At 36.8% G+C, this 26,341-nt stretch overlaps 1 protein-coding gene across 6 annotated transcripts in view; it reads left to right on the forward strand.

Annotated features, from left to right (window-relative positions):
• The window catches only part of LOC150076347 (phospholipase D1-like), a 496,427-nt gene that overhangs the window by 289,593 nt on the left and 180,493 nt on the right, over positions 1 to 26,341 (forward strand). For all 6 annotated transcript variants that reach the window (XM_090387709.1, XM_090387710.1, XM_090387707.1 and 3 more), the window contains one exon: positions 732 to 912. In XM_090387709.1, coding sequence (XP_090243835.1) covers positions 732 to 912 — 181 coding nt within the window. The remainder of the gene's footprint in view (positions 1 to 731; positions 913 to 26,341) is intronic.

Below are 26,341 nucleotides of genomic sequence, written 5' to 3' on the forward strand. Positions count from 1 at the left end.
TAAGGTTGTATCATAATATAAAATCTGTGCTGTTCGCGAAACTTAGTTTCAAGTCTAAAATATGAATTTTAAAAAATATTATGTTCTCCTTCTTTTCTTTTTTTTTTTATTACAAAATATCTTGCTTTCTCAAAGTAAGGTTTGCAGCTATGCTATGCATATCATTATAATAGCAATCATACTTGAAATATTTTGGTTCAAAAATTCAAAGTTTTAACCACTTAACTCTTCCTGGGAAGACTGCAGACAAACAAAATCCATCTACAACATACCAAATGAAAGACCTGTAGGCTTCTCTAAATTATGATCTTTATTATTGTTTCCTAGTGGCATATTGATGCTTCCAGTAAGAGTAATGTGCTTTTCTAGAAAGGATTCATCAATTAACTACAGTGATTAATCAAAGCAGTATACGTTACATCCTGTGATGGAACTGTATTGTGTCATCTCTACTTTTCTAACACTACTTCTATGTAGTGTTAGAAAAGTATCCTGCCATTAACCTGCCTATTATGTATATTACTTTTAGGTATTATGTTTTTTAGGTATTATGTTTATTACCTATTATAATATGTTATTTCTAGAATATCTTGCTGCTTATCTTAGTTGACTTGCTATATAAGGTTGAACTACATTTGTAAATACTGATTTAATAATGATGTGGTATTATGAAATTGTTGTCCTTCCCATTTTCATTTGCTTGTGAAGGGAAAACCTTTTCCTCTTTTTAGACTCTCTGATTTAGGAGGCATGGTCCGTACAAAGTCTCATGCTCCTTTATATAGCAGAAATATATCACAGACCACTTCCTCTCCAGTTGTTACCAGTCACAGGAGATCTCATTCTGTTGGGGAATTGCCACAAAATGAGAACATTGACTTAGAACTACAACAGTTATATGAGAAATCTAAGGTGAGTTGCATTTTCTGTATATTCATTGTACGTAGACACATTCTCTTACTCAAAAAGCACCAGTTCTGTGCTTTACCTTTAAAGAAAATTATCAATCTGGATGCTGAAAAGCACAATACACAGTGTGTTTTGTAATTTTTGTTTTGATAATAGTCTTGGCCATGGTACCAGGGATGGTGAATCAGTGGCACCTATAAGAAAATATACAGACAAGCAACCATCATAAATAGTTTATATTATTAAAAAAGGGTATTTTTTATATTAAGAAAAATTTGTTTTGTGGTCTTTTAGTTACATTTAGCAGTGATAAATGTAATTGTGTGACAGTATACATAGCACCTTAGAGATTTCAGGTATTGTTACTTTTTTATAATAATAGACTACTTACTATCTTTTTTTTTTCTATCTCTCTATGGCTCACAGGGCAAAAAAAGTTTGCTATTACTTCCCTAGGCTTTATTGCACATCTCCAGGGGAGAAAAAAAAAACCCTTCTGTGTTTCACTTCTTGCACATAGGTGCCAAGCCAGCTGACTTGAATTTCCTCAAGCTGCCAGCCTCCTCTACCCATGGTGATAACTTATTCCAGTAATTAACAGTTTGTTCACTTCCTACAATCCACTTGATACCTCTTATCTCTCCCTCCCATAATTGAATATATGGCCCATGTTCTTGTATTATTTATAGCTATGAAAATTTCACCTCCATTCATTTTACTATCTCCCCCTCCAGAGTCTTTATGTACAATGAGTGATCACTGAATTATGACCACCTACGTAATACTTCGTAGGTCCTCCTTTTGTCCTTGGTACAGCAGCTATCCGATGTGGCATTGATTCAACAAGATGTCGGAGGCGTTTGGGAGGTATGGCCAACCAAGCTGTGTGTAATGCGGTCAGCAATGCAGGTATGGAAGTGATTGGTATATCCAGATGCATGAAATGCCTTTCCATAGTGTCCCACAAGTGCTCTATGGGATTGGTATCGGGCAAGTTCAGAGGCCAATCGATATATGCTGGAAGGCAGAACTGTGTTCCTCAAACCATTTCTGCACAAAAAGTGCCCAATGGCTCGCGCATTGTCATCTTGGAAGACACCACCGCCATTTGGGAAGAAGTGTAACATAGCATGGTGTACACAGTCCGCCAGCAGTTGATGATAGCAGAGACCACTGATGCGTTGTTCCAAATGCACCAGGGGTCCAAGTTCCTGCCAGTGAAACATGTTCCACACCATACAACCGCCTCCACCAGCCTGCACTTTTTATACCATGTTGTTGATTCCAAATCCTCATGTTGATGCAAAATCAGTACATGACAATCCACAGTGTGGTGTAAACAACGTGACTCACCTGACTAACACACCTTCTTCCAGTCTTCTAACGTCCAACTTGCATGATCCTTGCACCAGGCGAGTCTTTTACACCAATGAACCTTGGTTGGGAGAGGATGACGTAGGGGTCTGCTGGTATAGCTCATATGTGCGGGCATGTGACACCTGGTCATGCCAGATATTGTTCCAGGTTGACCCATGTTGTATTGGGTAGTCAACTCTTCAACAGTGCTGCGCCTGTTCGCCTGTACGAGTCATTGGACCTGGCGCTCACCTCTAACATCAACCTTTTGCTGACCTTTGCAGTTTTGCTGTCAGGTCATTGTTTGACCATTTTGATGCCAGTCCTGGTACACTTTAACAACGATGGCTCTCGAACACCCCACCAGTTCAGCCATTGGGAAATCAAGGCACCAGCTCGTCAAGCACCCACAATCTGTCCTTTATCAAAATCCGATAAATCCTTCCCTTTACCTATCACGCTCAGAATTTTACTACCTACTGAACCACTTAGATTGGTCGACCTAAGTAGCATAGAAGGCACCTCCGTAGCCAGGTGGGAAGGAGCAGGAGTGCGTAGCACACGCTTCTTGATTAGACTGGGGTTCGAGCCCGTCACCACTAAATATGGAGGATGCAGAAAGGTCAGGGAATGACCACCGCATATCCCGGAGCAATATGGCCTTAGTTGCTAATGTTCCTAAAAACCAAATAACAAACAAACAAGCATAGACACCTTGTCTATGCTACTTAGGTCGACCAACTCTGCACTCTCATACCTCATGTGGTGAACAGATCGCATTCAGTTTTCATAGGGGTGGTCATAATTCAGTGAACACTCAGTGTATACCCCCTGTAATACCTAGTTACTAGGCTCTGTAGCTGCATTTAATCTTTCTTCATTTGGCATTCTCTGTCCAATTTCAAAGAGTGTATTACCATCTTTCAACAGTTATCTTTTTTATGTGTAGTATTCTTACTTGGATATGGTATTCCACAAGGCAGTTGTGTTCTCACAATTGCCTTATGCAGTGGGATTATGACCTCTATCTCTACAACAGGGTAATGCTCAGTAGGACACCACTTGAGCTACCCATCTAAACTGCGTGGAGAATTTCATGTGTACCTGGATTGCAACCCTTGAATCTTGTTCTTCTACTGACTTTAAGTAAACTTCTTAAAGTACAAGTTACTTTGAGGTTGTTATTTTTGAAGTGTACACTTCAAAAATAACAACCTGAAGGGGTGCTGTGCATGACAAAGTCAAGTGATTTGCTGAAGTCCAGATAAACAATATCCAAATTTGAGTTTATTTTAAAAAAATCACTGCCCATCACACACATGTTCCCATTATGTGAAAACCCTTTGGCTTTTGAGGTCTCACAAGAACAGTTGATGTGTGCAACATTATTTTTATCCATATGATTCACTGGTGATCAGGGGTTATGCATGTCTTATCCCTGGCTAGCCTTAAGTTTCCCTGAAGATCCTTGCAGCACTCACTGTCATTGTTCAAGTGTATTCCATCTCTACAAAATAGATACCATTTTACTACAATGGTGGACCAAACTGATAAAATAAATAGAACAAATCTCTTCCTCCAAAAGCCTTGCAGAGCCCCTCAAGTCTTAAATTAATCCACAAGGCTTTTAGCATTTAATCCTCCTGTTTTTCCTGGGCACAGTTGTAAGCATAGATACTTTGTCCTAACTCATGGTCCTGTATTTAATAAATAATTTGAATGGTCCTGAACAGAAGCATAAGCAAGCATAGTAAAAAAAAAAAAAAAAAACCTACATTGAAGCACATACTGGCCTCTTTCAGCTGATAGTCTAGATTATATAGAATTAACAGTAATCAATTCATCTTCCTATTTCAGAGTAAGGTGTATAGATAATTATAAAATACCATACTTTTTGGGTTTTTTTTTTTTTTTTTGAGACCTATTCCTGTATTAGACTTGTGCTCAAAATGTGTCATATTTATATATATTTTGGATTTCTGCTTCCAGGTGCAAGATGATTATTACTAGTACAAATAAACAAACTAACACAAAAAATGGTGGCACCTTCATAGCCAGGTGGGCAGGAGCAGCAGTGTGTAGCACACTCTTCATGATTAGTCCAGGGTTCAAGCCCATGACCACCAAATACGGAAGATACAGAAAGGTCAGGGAATGACCACTGCATATCCCCTGAGCAGTATGGCCTTAGTTGCTAATGCTCCTAAAAATCAAATAATAACAACAACAACAAAAAATGGCAGAAAAATGATTATTAGGAAACTTTATTATAGCTATAACTTTCACTACTTTCCTTTAGTGTAACAACTACTAATGTCAACAGTATACTTCATGTAGTTGATTGCCAATGAAGCTGTGATAAAAGCATTTCACTTGACATACTTTTAACATCTTTAATTAAAATAGCTTTCAGGTCTGGTGCTGTTGTGAGAACCACTATAAACACACTTAGGAGTTTAGATATCCTATTGGTCTTGTAAATTTTTGTTTATAGGATGTCTAAAGGGGAATCTATATTAGGTTATGGGATACAACAGTCTGACGAATGTTATAGGATGCAGAAAGTGACAGGAAATTTTATTTCTAGGGAAAAAATGTCCATTAAGAATCTTCTTGGCTGATTAACACTGTGTCGTGGAGTACTTGTTGCATGAAGATAACTTGTGGATCTCCTTGACTTGTCAGCTCCACGTACGATGGAATACATCTTACATGAAGATGACAGCTTGTGGTACTATGTCATCGTGGTTAGTACACTTTTTTTTTTCCTGTTGCATCATTCCTCAAAAAAAGTACAGACGAAGGATGAAATGAGCAGTGAATCCATACCAGAATGTCACTTAAATTGGGGAAATTTGATGAAATGAATGAACATTTTATTCAAACCAAAGAGCACAGTTTTGTTGTTTTCTTATCACATGACAAAAATTTGAATTGTGGATAATTTCTATTGAATAAAAATTTAAAGAGAACACTAAATAAGTACCTGAAAGTTCAAAAGTAGTATCCATCCGAAGTGTGAAAATAGGACCTTTAAAACTTTACAATTATTAGCATTAAAACTATAGGAATGAACACATGATCAATTTCAAAATATAACCTCGTGTTTATCACAAAACTGTAGAAAACTATTTGGAAGGCAAGTAAAACAGGCGCCTCCATAGCCAGGCGGGCAGGAGCGGTAGTGCATAGCACACGCTTCTTGATTAGACCGGGGTTTGAGCCTGTGACCACCAAATACGAAGGATGCGGTAAGGTCGGGGAATGACCACCACATATCCCCGGAGCAATATGGCCTTAGTTGCTAATGCTCCTAAAAACCAAATAACAAGAACAAGTAAAACAAGCTTATGCGCCATTAAATCCCCCATAACAACAAGAAGTAAGTAAAACAAGCTTATGCGCCATTAAACCCCCATAACAACAATAAGCAGTAAAACAAGCTTATACACCATTAAAACCCCATAACAACAATAAACAAGTAAAACAAGCTTAGCATTAACATTAGCAAGGGCACGTGATGCAAGAAAGCAAGCTTATATAGCATCAGCCAAAAAAAAAAAAAAAAACCCTTATTTCACCCATCCCCTCACTCCAAATGTTTGTCAGGTTCTACCTTGAATCTGTTTAAGCTATCAACTTCTACAATGACAGATGGAAGTTTGTTCCAGCAATCGTTTTTTCTCAATTTGAATTTATGCCCTCTCAGGCGATTATTCTGAGCAAGAGGAAGAATCCCATCAGCATTGAGCATGCTCAAACCATTCAAGGCTTATGTGCCGTTAAACCCCATAACAACAATAAGCAAGTAAAACAAAACAATGAAGAGTTCATTTGCAATTTCAGAAAAACTTCAAAGGGTTACAAAGAAGCACTCCATGAATAATTTTGCCCTTGGAAGTCTATTATATCACTACAGGTAGGAAGAGAACAGTGGAGGAGCTGAAGTAGGAAAAGGATAGCAGAACATTATTGCTGTAAGGCTCCTAGCAGCTTGAGTAGATAAAACACTTCAGAGTTTAGTAAAGAAAAATTGAATGACTACACAGCCTCATAGTTGAGACTGTAGTCACGAATAATTTGAATCTTGACTGTGAGGTAGTTATGCACTCAGATTTCTGAGTGACAACTTTAATTTCATCAATTTTTATTTTTCTCTCACACTATTAGGATACCAAGAGCAGAGGAAAGTTCTGCTATCCTGATGCTGTGACCACAGCTAGGACAGAAATGAGCTTTAAAGCCTAAAAACTGGAACAAATTTAAAAAACTAAGACAATGAGAATTTTATATTTTTCAGTAATATATGCTTTAAAAATGAAAAAATCTTTAGAAAATTGATGTATATATTATAAAATAGTTACAGTAATATAGCAGAGAAATAAATCTGAAAAATTCATCAGGAGCTAAAGGCTTTGCTTAATATTGTATTGAATTTCTTCATGCTGAGTAATATTTTTACCATTTTTTATAAGAAAAAAATATATACCTGTTAAATTATATAGCACTGAAATTATTTTTACATCCTTGAAGTTTTATTCATCTGACCATTCAACATTTAATTCTGAAAATATTTTTTATACATTTTCAATTTAGGAAGCCTTCTCTTGAATACAAACTTAAAAAAAAAAAAAATCATAATAATAAACAGCTGACTAGTCATTCCTTCCTTCCTTCCTTTCAGCTCTTCTTAAATGAAATTTTTAAACAAAGAAAAGTGACTAAAGGTCTATCAATCTGAAACTGCATATATTTTTACCTATATTATGTAAAAATATTGTATTATATTATGCTTCCTCTAAATTGGTATACATCTTAAAAGCATCCATTCCAATAAAGTTGAATTTATTGAAGAGTTCAGCCCATTTTTCTAAGTATTTACAAGTTCTTTTGTACACATCAGATTTATTTGTAAATTATTTCATTTCTTCAATCTGAATATTTGTGAACAGTTACAATTTTGCAAGCAGTTATTTTTATTTGTTCACTTGCTTTTCCATCATGGAATATATCATTTCAGAATATTTAGTGTTTAGTATTTGCTTGTTATTATTAATTTTTTTTTTTTTTTTTTTATTTATTTAAATCTGTATATTTTGAAACCTCTGGACAACCTTAGTTGAATGTATCAAGCACATTGTACCCAACATGGAAGTATGTTTCTTTTAATGGTGGTTAAAAAAAACTTTTAACCAACTTTTAACTTAAAAAAAAAAAAACAGACTTCCATCTTTTGTTGTAAAAGTTGATAGCCTAAATAAATTTAAGGCTGAGCTGAACAGGTATTTGGAACGAATGGAGGGATGAAATCAGAGTGTTTTTTTTTTTTTTTTTTTTGTCTGATGCTGCATAAGCTTGCTTTCTTGCATCGTATGCCTCTGCTAATGCTAATCAGTTGCCTCCAACTGATTAGCATTAGCAGAGAAGAACCCTATCTTTTTTGTGAGTTTCACGCATAATCTTCATCAGTATCAAAGCCTTTGAAGGAGATTTTCTGAGATCTGGACATAACTTATGCCTTTGAATACAGTTATGTGGTACTTCATGGCATGCAGCATCAATAGATTTTAAAGCATCTTTTTATATTGAAGGTTCACCAATATTGCTTCACACTCATCTGTTCATGGTCAGTCTTGTCAATTATATCAGCCAAAATGCACTTTAAATAGTGAGTGAGCCTTAAAATATTTAATCACATGTTTGTCTGTAGGCTGGAGTATTGGAGGTTGTAGTTTCCAGGAAAAAACCAATCTTGATATTGGAACAGACATCAACAATACTGGGTTAAGATGGCTTGTGGCATTATCAAGAATAAGTAAGATGTTGAACAGAATTCCTTCTGCCTTGCAATAGACTTACAATTCTGGTGGTAACTGAGATCCAAGAAAACTTCAAGATAACAGCAGTCATCTGCCCGTTAGGGTTTCAGTACCAGTACAAAGGCATGTACGATCTGTCATAACCTTCAGTGGAACAAGGGTTTTGTTAGTGGCAAATGCAACATGTTTCAGTTTATGACTTTCCATATTAGCACTAAACAGAAGTGCTAACCGATCTTTCACCGCCTTAAAGTCAGGTGCAGTCTTTTCAACAATGGAAATAAGTGCAATCAGGCCTTCCCCCCCCAAATATAAACCTGTTTCATCGAGGTTGAATATCTGTTTGAATATGTACTCCCCCCCTCCTCTGGTGGTGCTTTCCGTAAATATGGTTACCACACGTTATTTTAAATTCGCATAATTTAAACACACGTACACTAAGAAGTCACTGTATATTGTATCTTCTGAACAACAAAATTCTCCAAATAGATGGAAAATAAATTTATGCAAACAGAAATGAAAAACTGCTATGTCATCCATTGTATTGAAATTTCATAAAAACAGCAGTGTGTGTGTGAGAGAATAAAATACTTTGGGACAATGGGACAAATTGGAAAATAGACATCTGGTCATCCTGTGCTATGCTCTTTCTGTTTCCATTTCCCTCCAGTGGACTGCCCCTGGGACATAAAATTACATATTAGCACTTTTCTATACCATTTTTGTAAAAAGATTTTCTGAAAATAGTTGTTTAACTTTAGGTCAGCTCCTCATCTGCTTACTTGCATGTTGAAATGGAGTTACTTTGTTTTTGTGATGAACATGAATTTAAATTTTGAAATTTATCGTTTTAATATGCATAATAGGAAGGTTTTAAGGGTCATACTCACTTGGGATAACTGTCACTTTTGAACTTTTAAGTCTGTACTGACTTTCACATTTGTCTTTGGTTTCGTTTAGCTTTCTTAATGTGAGATTTATTTAAAGTAAGGTGGTTTTACACATGACTTATGTGTAAGTTAGTCTCTTTCTGATATTATTAATAAGTGCATTTGTTTTTCGTTACACATCTAGTGCCTTCTCTTCACATAACAAAGTTAATTTGGTTCTTCTATCTACAGGATGTTGTTGGGTTGTTTCTTCTCATCTGACTTGGCGAGAAGTTTTAATGAAAAGTAAGATGCATGTTGTAGTCATTGATGAGCTTGAACCTGGATGACCTTATTCAGAGCCATGCAAAAATTCTTATGAAACGTTTTATACTTCTTTATTTTAGACACTTCCATATGACAAGAAATAACACAGGCAGTAATGGCACCCTCTGCATTTTTGCTTTTCTACTCTACTACAGTAGAGATGTCAATTTCCATCTGGATATTCGATATTTTTGAATCACTGCTTCCAAAACTGGAGTGATATTCACTTCACAGTTTTGGAAGCATTGATTTGAGGCCACGAGTTGCAAGCGCAACTCGTGACCTCAAAGTTACTTCTAAAAATTGCCTGCAACTTTACTGGAAAATAGACTACAACACAAGATTATGTACGCATCAGTATTTTTAATATATGTTGCACCCATGCATTTAGAGGAGATCAGTATTCCTGCAATGTCATAATGAATAAAGTAATGCTTTGCTTTGAAGGTTTTAATAGACAGCCATCCCGCACATAGTGATACAAATCAAACTGTGCAGTTATACAAATCTAGCGCTGGATGTTTTGGTTGCATACCTAATATAGTAATACAGTAAACCCCCACTATTCGCAGTATCTGTATTCGCGGTCGCTGATTTAATATAAAATGAAACCTAAAAAATGTGAATTTTAAAGCACCGTGAACATTTTCCGCCATAAAAAACATGGGCGTGGCTAAAATTATCTTTCCAGGTCAAAACAGCGCTTAGTGGGTGGGGAGGAGAGGGGTGGCAAAATCGCGAGCGTGGATGTTTCTCGCTAATCCTTGTTCAGTTTGTGTTATGCGCTTGTCAGTGAAGGTTTTGTTGTTTGCTTTTAATTTATATGCTTATAAATTTATCAATTTATAAATTGATATGCTTACAAAATTGATAAATCTACCGTTTTGCAGTGTAAAACAGACTTTTTCGAGTGTGTTAATGGAAGAAAGTGACTTTATTGTGGACAATAACCCGTACTTTCTAACCCGTACAAAAATATGGCTATGAATAACAAGGGAAATGTGAAAAGATCAAAGAAGGTGATGACATCTTCTCGGTGGCAAAACATTATAAAATCAATGAGTCAACGGTACGATCAATCAAGAAATCAGAATAAAAAATTTGCCGTAGTGTCCGTGAAAACACACTAATTGTTTCAAAAATTTGCTCTGTAACTCGTGATGTTAAATTAGAAAAAATGGAAAAAGCTTTAAATCTGTGGATAGAAGACCGAACTCAAAATAAAATTCCGTTAAGTTCACTCATCATTCGTGAAAAAGCAAAACACCTTTATCAATACTTTAGCGAAACTGGTGATAGCACTGGCGGGATAAGTTTTTTTTGCTAGCAAATACACTGGTTTGAAAGATTTGTTTGAAATTTCTAATAAATATTATATTTAATATTAAATTGTTTCTTCTTTTCTTTTCGATGCCATATGCTTGCATTTCACTTTGTACTGTCTGTGTACGTAGTCATATTATGAAGGCACATATAATACATAGACAAAATTTTAGACTAGTTTTTCTTATATATTTCATACTTTGGAACGGAACCCCTTTATTACTATGGGAGCCATAACTCAGTATTCGCATTTTCGGTATTCGCGGCATTTCTCAGGAATGTAACCCCCGTGAATAGCGGGGGTTTACTGTATTTCAAAATTTTAAATCTTTCCGACAAGTATGTTGAGAGATATAAGGGTCTCAAACTGGGTCAGTTATTTTATAAATTACCCTATACTTCCAAAAGAATAGGCCTAGAGTATAAGTGTGCATATACAATTTTGAAACTGATTCTGTTCAAATTCTCAATTCTGCCCTCCCTTCCAAAAACAAAGTTTGTGGCTTAGACCCATAAACAGTTTTTTCATTGTTTTTCATTCTCTTATCTTGGTTGCTCAGTTTCTTGAACAACCAAGCTAAGATAAAAATGTGTCCCTCTAAATCAGGGGTCCCCAAAGTGGTCAATATCTACCCCCATGGGTTGATAATAGAATCTACGGGGTGGATTAAGCATTTTTACTCGTAATAATAAATTTCAGGCGAAGTCCAGAAATAGATGAAAGCCAAGATTTTACTACTAAAATACCAAAGTATGAAATATCTATAGCCGCCTTTTTTGTTCTTTGTTCTTTTTGTTCTTTGCCGCCTTTTTTCACTTTCTTATTCCAAAGGTGTTTTTCCTTCCAATGGTGACAAATCCCTCCAATCATTACCGTTCCATTGCAATTACTTCTACTCTTTCTAAAGTAATGGAGAAATCAATTAACCACCAACTCTTAAACTACCTAAAAACCTTCCGTCTGATTAACGATCCCCAGTATGGATTCCGTCAGTGTCGATCCACTGGTGATATGCTAACTTATGTTACCCATTTATGGACTAATTCAATGGAAAAGTTCGGTGAAACACAAGCAGTTGCTCTAGACATCTCAAAGGCTTTCGATCGTCTTTGGCATAAAGGTCTTCTAAACAAACTTCAATCTTATGGTTTGCCAACTGTTTTTTGTAATTGGTTATCCAGTTTTCTCTCAGATTGCTCACTGAAAGTGATGGTAGATGGCTCTGTCTTCTAACTTCTCCACTAATGCTAGAGTCCCCCAAGGTTCAGTTCTTTCCCCCACTCTTTTCCTTTTGTATATTAATGACCTTCTTCCATTGACTGGAAATCCTATCCATAGTTTTGCCGATGATAACACATTGCATTCCACTTTCCATTTTGAGAAACCTTGCCCTGCTCAATCAGTGTCAACTTCTCGAATATTTGCTACCAAATCCTTAAATGCCGATCTCCAGCTAATTCTCTAGTGGGGCAAAGACAGCTTAGTTGATTTCAATCCTTCTAAAACTCAGTCTTGTCTTATATCTCGCAAAAAGGATTCTTCTGCTCCTATGCTTATCTTTTGTGACACTGATTTCTAGGGATATATATCTGTTTTGGGGATTACCCTGACTTCTAATCTCTCTTGGCACAAGCACATTACAAATATTGCTTCCTCTGCATCTAAAAAACTTGGTTTTCTCTTTTGCCCTCAGTGTTACTTTTCTTCCAAACAGCTGCTCACTCTGTATAAATTGCAAATCCACCCTGCCATGGAATATTGTTCCCACATCTGGGGTGGTGCCCCCAAAACTTCTCTCGGGCTTCTTGATTCCATTCAGAAGAGGGCAGTTAGATTAATTAATGATTCATCTCTAACAGAGTCTCTCCACTCACTGTCTCATAGACGTACTGTTTCTGCTGCATGCCTCTTTCCATGGGCACTGTTCTTCTGAATTGGCTTCTGTAATTCCCGCTCTGTCTTTCAAAACAGTCCAAACACGTGCCACCACCACCAGCCAACATCCATTTACTGTCCAACTTCAAACTCACAGAACCAACTTTTCATCTTCCTCGTTTATTCATTCAACTGCCGTTTTCTGAACAACCTTCCTTTTCATACGTATTTCCTGAAAATTACAGTCAGAAAATTACATTAAAGTTCAAGACCAATGTCAACAAATATCTTCTTTCGTCTTCTCAACTTCCAACCCAAGCATGGTACTAAGTACTATTGTTTCTTATACCTCTCGTGTTTGTGGTTTACCAAAAAAAAAAACCCCTTATGTTGAGAAATTTTAGTCATTTTTGAACGACCCAAAATTATTATTTTTTTTAATATTTAAATTATTTTTAAAATTTATTTACTGATCTGATATAGTTCCCCCAGAACTTTACCATTACCTTGTTTTCTATTATATTTTTATACTATGAATACTAAATTGAGATAATCTTAATTGAACCCAATTACTTCCTTTTCAGGACATTTCACATCTGCATTTACTTTAAAATATAAATTGAGCTACAACCTAAATAAGTACAATAGCTGCCACTGTATCTAGGAAAAAATGTCGACAATATTCATAAGAATGTGTGAAATTTGGATTTGTGCCCTTGATTAACATGAAACAATGCCTATCTACCTCTTATATGAAAAGACTTTTAGTGATGATGCTATGAAACCTTCAAGATGAAAGAACACATCGAACACGTTCATCCTGATAAGAAAAATGAAGATCTTAAATTTTTTGAGGTGCTGAAGAAAAAATTCAGAAATCTGGATTTTTTTACATTTTTTTTTTTAAATTTTATTTTATTATTTTTTTTTACATTTTTTTACTAATACATTTTTTTTAACCATCTACTCATGCTGATAATGAAGGAGGACTGAAGGCATCATTCAGTATCTTTCTTATTATAGCAAAGAAAGGAAAAGCGTATACTATTGGTGAGGAGATAATAATACTAGCAATTAAAGAGATGATTGAAACGATTATGAAGGATTCCTATCCTGTTTTAAAATGCCTGCCATAAAGTGCAAATACAATTCAATGACACATTGGTGAGATTTCCGATGATGTGGAGAAAACCTTGGTGTCTGAGCTTCAGAATTGCAAATTCTCCATCCAACTTGATGAGTCAACTTTCAGCAGTTCAAATATTCTAATAGCCTATATTATGGCCAAAGCCAAAAATGTATTGTTAACGAGTTTTTATTTGCCAGGTATGTGAAAGTTGATGGAAAAGATGAGACAATTTTACAACATTTGGAAGAGTACCTTAAGGAAAACAATGTTTCCCTTAGCAATAGTTGGCTGTTACGGCAGATTTGCTGCTCTTCTGAAAGAAAAGGTTCCAGGAGTATGACCGTGCATACTTTCGGCATGATTGTACATTACACAGACACACCATCTTGTTACAAATTGAGTGATAAGCTGCATGATGCTCTAATAGTGTGTATCAGATCAGTTGATAAAATCAAAGTGCATCCACTTAATTCACGTCTGTTTGCCATGTTATGTGAAAAAAATGAAGAAACATTCAACTAATAACTTTTGCATACCGAAGTAAGATGGCTGTCAAGAGGTGTTAGTTTGCAAAGACTTGTCGATTTATATGACTCAACTGTGGAGTACCTTACATAGATCCATCACTATGTGAAGAGTTGAAAAAGTTTAAGAACCATCTGTTCTATCTGGCAGACCTGTATTCACGATTTAATGAAGTACAGAACTGATAAAGATAAAGATGTTACCATCATTCAAGCCCACACAATTCTATTAGGGTTGCAAGTCAAGATAGGCCTATATAGATCTTAGTTTATAGGCCTATATAAACTTAACAATTGGAAGGAGGAGGTAAAAAAACTTTCAGATGATCATTTGGAGATATACATAGAGCATCTTGAAAAATTAAAGGAAGATTTTAAAATACATTTCAAGGACCTGGAGAAAATGAATGTACCTGATTGGATCATTACGCCATTTAATATAAATATCGAAAATGGAGTTTACTTAACATAGAAGCTAAATCTTTATTTAATAATAAAAGTATCAGTGATTATTGGAAGTATACAAACATTACAACAAAATATCCCAAACTTTCTGCAGCTGTTGAGCCTTGTGTTTCTGCGCACTTAAACAGTAGAAGTCGGTTTTAGTCACATAAATGGCATTTTAACAAGAGAGGAACTGACTAAACTTGGAAGGGTGTGGTGAATTAACATTAAAACTCACAAACCTCAAACCCAATATTAAAGAGCTTATTAAAACCCATCAACTACATCCTTCACATTAATGATGTTCAGTAAATATAATATTTAATATGATATATAAAATTCAATAAAGAATATGTTAATTTATTTTTAATGTTTTATTTTTACAGAAGAATTCAGGAAAAAAATGGAATAAAATTTCAAAAAAACGAAAATAGTTCAGAAAAAAAAAGACTTCACAAGTAAATTTTTAAATTAAAATAAGTAAAAAATATTTGAAGTATTTTAATTTTAAATGATATATACATCAAATCAGACCCCATTTAGAGCTTTATTAAATGTTTCCCACATTTTTCAATATAAATTAAGAAACATCCTCTTCACTGTGAATGAACTCAGAAACAGTCCTTAAGATATTATTTTATTTTTTTATTAAATGGTCGGGGGTTGATGAAGTATAAATGATTTCATTAAGGGGTTGTGACTCGAAATCACAACCACCAAAATTGCCACAAAATCCAAATGTGGTGGGGGAACTTCCTGTATTATCATTCAAACTACCTTATATATAAAGTATAGTATCAGGAGCCTGATCCTGAGGACCATGTAGTAGTAGTAGTAGTAGTAGTAGTGGCATGTGATGCAAGAAAGCAAATGTATGAGCTTATGCAGCATCAGCCAAAAAAAAAAAAAAAATCACACCATTCCCTCCAAATGCCTGTCCAGTTCCTCCTTAAATTTATTCAACCTATCAACTTCCACAACGACAGATGGAAGTTTGTTCCAGCAATTAACCACCCGCTGGCTAAAGGCAAATTTCCGCACATCTAATCTACACTGTCTTTTCTTAATTTGAATTTATGCCCCCTTAGGTTCGTAATCTGAACAAGTGGAAGGATCCCATCAGAATTCAGCGTGCTCAACCCATTCAAGGCCTTATAGACCTCAATCAGATCACCGCGCAGGTGCCTAGTCTCCAGCCACTGCAATTTGCAGAACTTAAGCCTCTCTTGGTAGGAGGATCCCTTCATTCCCCTCACCAATCTTGTTGCCCTTCTCTGTACACGCTCAAGTAAATCTGCATCCTTCCTAAAATGAGGCCTCCAGACCTGTACGCAGTACTGAAGGCGTGGTCTGACCATTGCCTTATACAGAGGGATAATCACTTCCTTTTCCCTGCTAGAAAAATTCCTATATATCATTGACAAAACCCCATGACCTGCCCTGGCAGCCAGTCTGCATTGCTCAGAAAACTTCATATCTGACTGCACAATTACTCCCAGGTCTTTTTCATTTTCTACCACCTTAAGTGTAGTACCACACAGTTGGTACATTTTTCTGTGGTTACTTCTACCCATATGCAGTACTTGGCATTTGTCAAAGTTAAACTTCAGTTGCCACTTCTTAGTCCATCTGCCCAAATTATCTAGATCCTGTTGCAGTAGCACACTGCCATTATTGTCATTAACAACCCTGCCAACCTTTGTATCATTTGCAAACTTCGACATTAAGCCCGATATACCTTCATCAATATCATTGATAAATATACAAAACAACAGTGGACCCAACACCGAACCCTGTGGGACTCCACTAATAACATTAGTCCAAGAAGAGCAGCACCCATTGATTACCATCCTCTGTCTTCTCACACTTAACCATCCTTTTATCCATTGTAGCAACTTACCCTTAATACCATTCTTCTCCAATGTATACCTGTACCATTAATTGGTACCTGTGGTGAGAACATGTGCTAAGTTTGGCTGGACTGGGGATAGCCTCAGGATGCTATCCAATGTTTATGAAACATCTGGTCATGTCAAGGTCAACCACAAAAACAAAATAACACAAAATGCAGATTAGTCACTTCGTAGTCATCAGATGCAGTCAGTTGCAAGAAGGATCAAACTAGTAATACTAATGAAAATAACTACTAAATGCTAAGTATGTAGTCAGCTTGGTTTATGCATAAACTAAGTTTATGCATAATTGACATCTACATCAGTAAATTTTACCCTATAGGCAAGGCTTTTTGGAATGAATTGAGTAAATCTGCTGACAATTCTTTATCCTCCTCATTTTTTTTTAGTTTTCATTCTCATGCATTAGGCAGTTTTCAGATTTTTTGCATAGAGTAACACAGGTGGCTTATTTTTGTGTTAACTCATCTTTAAGCATCAAAAAGGTCCAGAAATCACACAGGGTGTTTACTAGTGTTTCACCTGTGGCCACAAGTGCCTCCTCCTCCAGATATACTATATGCAGATATCTTAAAGAAAAATTAGTTTCATTAGAAATGTAAGTGTGTTTGTGGCTTTTTATTATTTTTTTTATAAATTGTTCTTGCAATGAATTTTGAACTTTGCACAATACGGGTAGTTCCCGACTTTAAGAGTTAATTCGTTCCTAGCACATGCTCGTAAAGCAGTCGTGCTAGGAAAACACAATTATTTCCCATAGATAATGTTAAAAACAGGAGTTACATTTTCAACAATGAAATTAGTTAGCCAATTAGTTTGTTTAAACAATGATTGATTTATCCAAAGAAATGAAAACGTACCCTGTAAAATCAAGCAAATTATAATAATAAAGAAATTATTTATGACTTACAAATGTTAAAGAATGTTTATTCTTCATCATCATTGATTAAATGCACACTCGTTGATCCCTCATTATTGGCTTGGCACTCATTGGTTTGTTGCACAAGGAGTTGTATACTTAAGAAATGTTTCAAGAGGCATTTATTTTCAAGATTATTTTTTCTTTATAAATTGCACAATAGCATGCATAGGCATTTTTTTTTAATGGCACGCACAAATTGCAATTAACTAACACAAACGCAAGTCAGCTTGCAACTTACACGGTTTACACAGAGTAACAAGTTTACGAAGCTTTAAAAAAAAGAAATGAAGAGAAGAAAAAAGAAGAGAAGAGAAGATTCTGAAAATTTATTTATGTTTTTGTATGATTGAAGATTTCAGTAAAGGAGAAACATATTTCACCATAATAACATAAAAAAACACAATTCTAGCTATCGGTATTTTTGCAAATGCAGTAACATCGAGTTTACTGCCCATTTATAATTGCTTGCACTAACAGAAAAGCCTGTTCAAAATCTAGTTTTGGCTGATTAATAAGTGCTTTACAATTGACAATTGGTGTGAGTTTTGGTGTATGCAGAAAATGAAACTGAAGAATTGGAAACAAGCCAATTACAATATGCAATGTTATTCTCTTGAACAGCCTTAGCACATTTATTGGAAAACCAAGGTTTAGATAAAGAATGAGATTTTAAAGCGGAGTGTGGGATAAAGGATTCCATTCCTGCAAGAATAATTTCACTGACACGATCTGAGCATACGTTGACATCAGAAGTTGTGAAACAGTAATCCGACCAAAGAAAAGAAGACTCGCAGGTCATCCCATTTTGCATTCTTGTAATGCCAAACAACACGAGGTTGGGAATAGCCATGAGATAAAGATTCCATTGGAGAAGAGACAATCACCAAGTTGTGATCTGAAGTGCCTAAAGGACCTCTCACTTTGACTGTATACTTAGAAAGGTTGTTTGTGAGAAAAAGATCAGGCGTATTGGTTGTATAATTAGGATTGTCCGGTATTCTTTTAAATGAACAATCTGTGCAAGTTCATTAGTAATTGCAAAAGCCTCAGCATCTCGACCAGCTGGGTCATTGTGACTAGAAAACGGAAGCCAGCTGGAGTTATGAACATTAAAATCACCAAGGAAGATTACCTCACTGTTAGGAAAGTTTGACTGGAGAAAGTCAGGTTGCAAAGAGGGGAAGTCAAAGAGCTCCAAGTGATTAGTGGAGTTGGGAGAACGGTAGAGACAACAGATGAATTTGACATAGAGGGTAGAGGGATTTTAAGCCAGAGAAGATCAAAGAGAGGAGATTCTAAATTGCCAAGTCTCTGACAGGGAATATCAGAACGGACATATGCACAAATACCACCTTTGAGGCAAAAGGAATCATACAGCGAATAATTTGGTCATCTGAGATGAGCAGTAGTCGAATCAGCCGATAACTGAGGTTCTGTCAGAAAAAGTACATGGGGTTTGGCAGACTGCAAGTGAAAATGGACATCGTTAAGATTAGAATCGAGACCATGTATATTTGTGAAATAAATTAGGAAGTGCTTGGGAGGTTTAGATCTTTATGCAGATAAGCTTGCTCTATTAGTTTGACAATTCCTGGTGTATTCAATAGTGAGAAAAAGTGGGTGGGAATGCTGTATGAAGTAATGAAATTTTTGGATATGGCGTACACATGGTAAGAATATACCCAGATCCTTGACATAACGTGGCCTCGACAATGCTCCCCGCATACGCACTACTCGGACTCCCTCCAGTCACTATCTGGCAAAGTCGAGGTAGCAAGATTATACACTAGCTGATCCGGAAGCCTCCTAGAGAGTTACCAATAGGTTCAGTCCGGTCCGGTGTACTAACTAGTGGCTGGCCTGCGAACACAGTTTTAGAGCTATACCCTCGAAATATAAGGAATATTGGATCTCGCCACAATGTTCATCATAACCTCAAAAGTCGTCAATCATACTGCACGATGGAAGAAATAGGGAAGTGTTGACCGGAACTTAGCTCTAGAGACTAAACATGGGTTCCCCCACTTCAAGCCTCCAATAAGCAAAGTGGTGGTATTGCACCTGTTGATGAGAGTCATCTACCACCTAGTACTGCCTGGTAACAGAGGGGCGGCATTCCTCCATGTGGTGTGGACGCCACACCTCTACCCCTGCTTACGTTGGTTCATACCTGGGTGATCACCCACCATGTACTTGTGCATGGAGGTTATACCCAGGATTACTAACAGTACAGTCCTACCTCGTGAAGGTGCAAGCAGAGGATTTTGGATTTGGCTGTCACAGACCATCTGGACTTTGCCGAAATTGGGTCCACTTGACTTGAGTGTCACCCAAATATCAGTTCCATCAGCGTTTTAGACTCCCAGGTAGCAAATACATCTTGTCTGGCATATCTGAGAGAATGTCTATGACAACCTCAAGGACCATTTATTTACCTTGTGACAAACATTTGTGATTCACCCTGTGATATGTGCAATTACATGCCCATGCATGTAATTGCACATACCACTTCAGGTCTGAGCGTGTGTAGAAGTCACTACTATGTATTGCTGCACTACGCCATTTTGGTTTAGTCTGGGTAAAACTTTATAAGTGGAAAGGTATTTCAACAGTTTTTACAGTGATAGTTCGATTGCATTACTAAATTTGTGATCTTACCCAAGATCAGATTCAAAATGTCTAGTGGAATTAGAAAAGCTATCTGAAAATGAGCCTGGAAAGGAGAGTGGAGATGAATTTAGAGAAGAAGAGACAAATGGATTCCTAATAAAAGACCCCTCGAAGTGGGCACCTGCAAGTGGTGACTTCCCAGTGATACTGCTGGTCTTCCAGATTAGCATCACTGGGATCCAGTGCCCACAACTTACTTTTCCAGGCTAACACCATAGAAATCCAGCATATTTGCTGTGCACTGTGACCCATGGAAATTCAGAAAGGAGGATCCTGGTGGTTGAGGGGGGCCGAGCTCCAACACCCCATTGCATGATAATACACTCTACAAATGAGAAAGCTATAGGAAAAATATTGCCCTTCTTTATCCAGAAGGGTTTGGAATGGTTAGCAAGCTCTTCTAAATCATTTTCATTTAATGTGGTATTTAGAATGTGGCTTCTGAGACATTCAGTATAGCTCCTCCAAGCCATATATATATATATATATATGGGGGAATGCATATCACAGTTACTTCCCCCACAGGACACTTAACTCATCCCATGGTGTCATCGCCAAATGGGATCTCATGGAAGTATCAGAAGGGAAATCTGTTCTGAATTAAAATCCCAAGGAGTGACAGCTGCAAAACAAATCTTCAGTGTAGGGATGGGAAACTTGTTCCCACTGGAAATATCATTTTGACCTTTAATTTACTGACCAGACTGCTAATGAGATCAAAAGTAGCTATATAAATTGTCCAGTGCATTCATATCACTTTTATCCATTAAGGTGCTTTAAGTGCCAGAAATATGGACACTCACAAATCACTTGTTGTGGATCTGTTGCATGCGCTCCATGTGCTGCACAAGAAACTTGGACCAAGAAACTTCATAATGTTCATCCACAAAAGCCACCTGCATTAACTGCCAAGGAGGCTGACCATTTGGGTATTTTTATTAAAGTTGGGTTTGGTTGGGTTTTTATTAACCTGGGACCAGCATCTCCCAGACAGACCTTGATCTCGTAGTGCAGTTGCCATCCCCTGCCCCTCTTCTTGGGGATTTCAGTAGAAATACTACCCTGTGAGGTAGTGCTGATATTAATGGAAGGGTATGTGTCGTAGAGCATTTGCTCACTGACAATGATCTTTCCCTTTGAAATGTGGGAACTGACACCTTCTTCCATATGCCTACCTGTATGTTTTTTGCCATTATTTTTTTCTATCTGTTCCCCTTCTCTATTTCCTTCACTCACTTGGGAAATGGAGAACTATGGAAGTGATCCCTTCCTTGAAAGACAGCCCCGTATAAACGGGGAGACTGTCTTTCATTTAGGTTACTGCAGTGGAAGATTGATCAGGTTGACTGGAATGCCTTTCATTATCTGGCAGAGTTTGGGATCACTGCAGCCAGTCAAAAGCCTATCAGTGATGCAGTCATATATATTATATTTTATGTACATGTACAGAAAATATTGTCCAAGCAACTGCGAATGCCATTCCAAAAACATCTACCCAGTTTCTGCATTTTCCCAAATCATGGTGGAATTCAGAATGCACAGCAAAAAATGCTTAATACAAAGCTTGGGGGTTATTCCAACAGTATCCTACCATGGCCAATCTAATAGCTTTTAAACATGCATGAGCCAAAGCACAGCACATTCGCCATCAGAATCAAAGGGAATCATGGAGCAGTTTTATGTCATCTATTACCGAGTCCACCAGCACTAAGGTGGTCTGAGATAAAACATGGAAAATGAAGGGAAATTGTACATCTCACCCTTCATTGCTCCTAGAATGTAATGGATGCACTATTGCAGAGCCAACTGCAATAGCCAATTTTCTTGGGGATACATTTTCAAACATCCCAGCGATATCTTCCCATTCCCTAGAATTTCTGTTCCTCAAACATAAAAGTGAAATACAGGCAATTTCACACATCAAAGGGCCTTTATCCCTACAATAGGTCATTCACTATGCAGGAACTAAAAGAGCTGTCTTGCTTTCTAAGGCAAGTGCTGTTGGACCAGATGGCAGCCATTGTGAAATGATTAAACACCTTTCACCAACATCTCTGGATCATCTGATTCTTCTATATAAGAGCATCTAAATTGAAAAGCAGTTGTCTGGTGCATGGCAACTGTTCTTGCCTTTGCAAAGCCAGGAAAGGATTCTAAAATCCATACTAATTAATATCTTATCACTCTGTGACTACCTTTCTGTGCAGAATCCTGGAGAGAGTGGTTCATTTTCATTTAATGTTGTATTTAGAATGTGGCTTCTGAAGGAACCAGTTTACTCTAGACCATCTTATTAGACTGGAAACATCCATCCAGGATGCTTTCCTAAAATGGGAACATCTTGTGTCCACATTCTTTGATATGGAGAAAGGGTATGACACAACTTGGAGATTCTTAGAGGGCATCTCCCTGTTTTTATTAAAAACTTTTTAGCCAAGTGGTCTTTCCAAGTTCATGTGGGATCCTTGCCCTCCCCTCCCTTTTGCCAAGAGGAGGGAATATTGTTTGTTTGTTTTTTATTTGGTTTTTAGGAGTATTAGCAACTAAGGCCATATTGCTCCGGGGATATGTGGTGGTCATTCCCTGACCTTTCTGCATCCTCCGTATTTGGTGGTCACGAGCTCGAACCCCGGTCTAATCAAGAAGCGTGTGCTACGTACTGCTGCTCCTGGCTACGGAGGCACCGAGGGAGTATCACATGGATCAGTATTGTGTCACATTTTTTGCCATCAAAGTAAATTCCATTACAGAAAAACTTCCTTCAACTGTATGGAGTGCCCTCTGCGTTGATGACTAGTATATTTTCTTGGTCATGCTACATGAAGGTTATTGAAAGACAACTGCAATGTCATTGATCTCCTTAATTCCTGGGTACGTGCTAGTGGATTCAGGTTCTTGCCACAGAAGACCTTTTGCATACACTTTTGTTGTGAGTGTAATCTTCATCCTAAACCTGAATTAAGGCTGGAACATAATACTATGCCAGTAGTGGCAGACACAAAATTCTTGGGACTTGTATCTGAAACATATCCATCAACTCTGTACAAAGTGCACGAGAGGACTAAATATTCTTCTCTCTCTCTCTCCATGTTGGGGTGCAGACCAATATACCTTGCTACACATCCACTGTGCACTTGTACGATCCAAACTAGATCATAGGCCCCAAGTATACACTTCGGCTAGGGATGGTGTACTTCGATGGCTGGGCCATCGAAGGCTTCTGTATTGCTAGAAACATCTCCTTCTGGACCCTATACATGGAAGCCTATGAACAACCTCTGTCACTTCAATGTATGTAGTTGTCTCCAAAGTACGCTTTAAAACTGAAATCCTTGCCAGGCCATTCTCTGCGGACATCCATTTTTGAGCCATGTTGGAAAAATTCGTACAATGCCTGTCAGACTGCCAATCGCTCTTTCCGTATTCACATCCAAGAGGTACTCTTAGTTTAACATCACGGTAGACAAGGTTACCCAAACTCATCCACTTTGGCATGCTTATATTCCATCATGCGACTTTTCCCTTAAGAACTGGGTAAAGCCTTTACTCTATCATCATTCTACCTGCAGCTGTATTCAGCACACCAAGCTGAAAACTCAGACTTCCTGCCAGTTTACACAGATGGCATGAAGTTGGAATCATGCGCTGCTGTCTTTCCAGACACTACTGTATCTCAGCAGATTCTTCCTGAATCCAGCATGTACACTGACAGAGCTGCACGCTATAGAGTTAGCCTTGAACCATATTAAAACTTGTCAATACCAAAGGTCTATAATATATTTAGATTCTTTAAGCATATTATAGGCTGTATTATCTTTTGAGACAATTCCCATCCAGTTTCTCTTGGTATTGACAGAAGATTCATTCTCTTTATGAACACAAGTTTGATATTCACTTCTGCTGGATGGCTAGCCACATTATACTGAGGGAAAATTATTTGGGCTGACACTGCAGTCAAATTATCAACTCTCACTAATAATCATTGTCTGTCAGTCTCCTATACAGACTACAGGCAAATAATACACAACAAGATATACTCCCAATGGCAAGAATTATGGCATAGACAGACAAATAAATTATACCAGATACAGCTTGTAACTGAAACATGGCAATCTAGCTTCACAGGAATTGTAGCAAGGAAGTTCTTCTTGCTCGACTCCCCATAGGACATAGTCATCATACACACTCATTCCTGCTGACATCAGATGACCCTCCTATGTGCGAGTCTTGTAACACCATTTTATATATAAAACCTATTTTAATCAATTTCATTAATTTTACCTATGTGCTCGCAATGTTTTACTGCTTTTGCTTATCTGACTTGGCCTTATACACCCAGTCAGATTTTATCAAATGACCATGTGTTAGATGTTTTTAAATATCTACAAATAAATTTTTACAAATATTTATATAATTTTATGTATATATTTTCAGTCTGAGTATACCATAATTTATTCTATTTTGCATTTGTATATATATCTTTACGTGGTAACCTTTTTGAAAGGTTTCCAAAAATCCTTTTTATCTCTTTTATAGAATGGCCATGGCGCACTATAGCCTCAGTTGCTTTTGCGCCAGAAAAACAAACTAATCAATCCTAATGAAAGGGACAAGAAATCTAGTAATAGTGAAAATAATACTTCTGGTCCATGTAGATGATAACACACAGCACCATAATTGTAAAAACTACTTGTCTATCAGTGGGCAGCAAACATACTTCAAAATCTGGGCATATATGGGAAGTTATAAAATCTGGTGGTCCTTCAGCTGGACATGCACTATAAAGGAACATAATTCATGATAACCCTGGGCCAACCTTCTTATGCAAGACAAAGTGTGTATGGATTCTGTGGTAAGTGTGTTTTGTTTATTTGTAGACACGCACTTCAATGATAAAACACATACAGAACTACACTGAAATTGAAACACAAAGACAATTGAAGGATAATTATTGGTCTACATCCATTCAAGAACTTGGAGCCTTTATCACTGTACGTTTAGGTTACAGAGCATAGGGTGCTAGAAATTTAGAACTGAATATTTTTTGGTCAACTGTATGGGGGCCTCAGTTTTTTCATGATACATCATGTAACAACTTTCATTAAATTAAGTGGTTCGTAAGATTTGACCTTCTTCAAGGAAGGATTGTCTAGGAAATGATAAATTTGCTTTAGCTTCAGAAATATGGTGCAAATTTATTTCCACTGCAAAGATTGCTATATACCTGAAACAAACATTACAGTAGATGACCAGCTATTTCCAACTAAAGCTAGATGCCAAATCCCCCAGTAAATTACTAAAAAAAAAAAAACCATGCAGATTTGGTATAAAGTTTCTTCAAAATATCTGCTGAATTTCTTTCCTTATTTGAGGAAAGAGGATGTGCACCTTGTTAGTCAACCACTTTCTGAATATGTCTTCCTAAAACTAGTGGAACCTTTGATGAATCAAGATAGTAATGTAACCACTGATATCTTCTTCACCAGTTTTGAATTGGCAAAGGAATTAGTCCAAAAAAATACTATAGTAGGAACTGTGAATCATGTTTGTAAGCAAGTTCCAATGTTCATAAAAAAAAAAAAAAGGCTGAGTTATATTCTGCTTCAAGTTTCAAACTTGATGATTGCACTCTGACGAATTATCAGGCCTAAGCAAATCATTGAATACGCTGTGTACATGTGTTGCAATAAGTAATGGTACAAGGAAGAAGCATGTCACAGTATTATATTACAATGAAAGAAAGTACAGGGTTGATGTTTTAGATCAAGTGGCTAAAAAATATTCAACAAAAGCAGGTTCACAGAGAAGGCCGAATCACATCTTTTATAATATATTAGATCTTGCAGTAATCAATGTTTGGATTATTTATAAAGAATTGATGGGGAAAGTTATGAAGAGAAGAGATTTTATACTGAATATAGCTGAAGAACTCGGGGGGGGGGGGGGGGGGGGGAATGTATAGATTCACAGAAAGCAACAGCTTCAGCCAGTAACAATTGCGGTTGAGTCAAACCTCTCAAGAGGTAGCTGCCAAATTAGGTGATACACGGCAAACAAAACTACAGAAATGTGCATTGTGTATAAAAAGTATGTATGCAGAAAGTTTACAGGAACTGTTGAAAAAACTCATTTGTTTAAATTGTGCAAATTAATTTTTAAACTTCAGTTTATTTCCTCAACAAAAAAAAGTTTTTTGCTATCAGAAATATTACTTTTATGTGTATTATATTACCATAAGCACAACATTGTGTACTGTT

The sequence above is a fragment of the Mastigoproctus giganteus genome, chromosome 13 (genome assembly GCF_048544385.1).
Source record: "Mastigoproctus giganteus isolate SK-2022 chromosome 13, ASM4854438v1, whole genome shotgun sequence".
In the NCBI taxonomy this organism is placed as follows: domain Eukaryota; kingdom Metazoa; phylum Arthropoda; class Arachnida; order Uropygi; family Thelyphonidae; genus Mastigoproctus; species Mastigoproctus giganteus.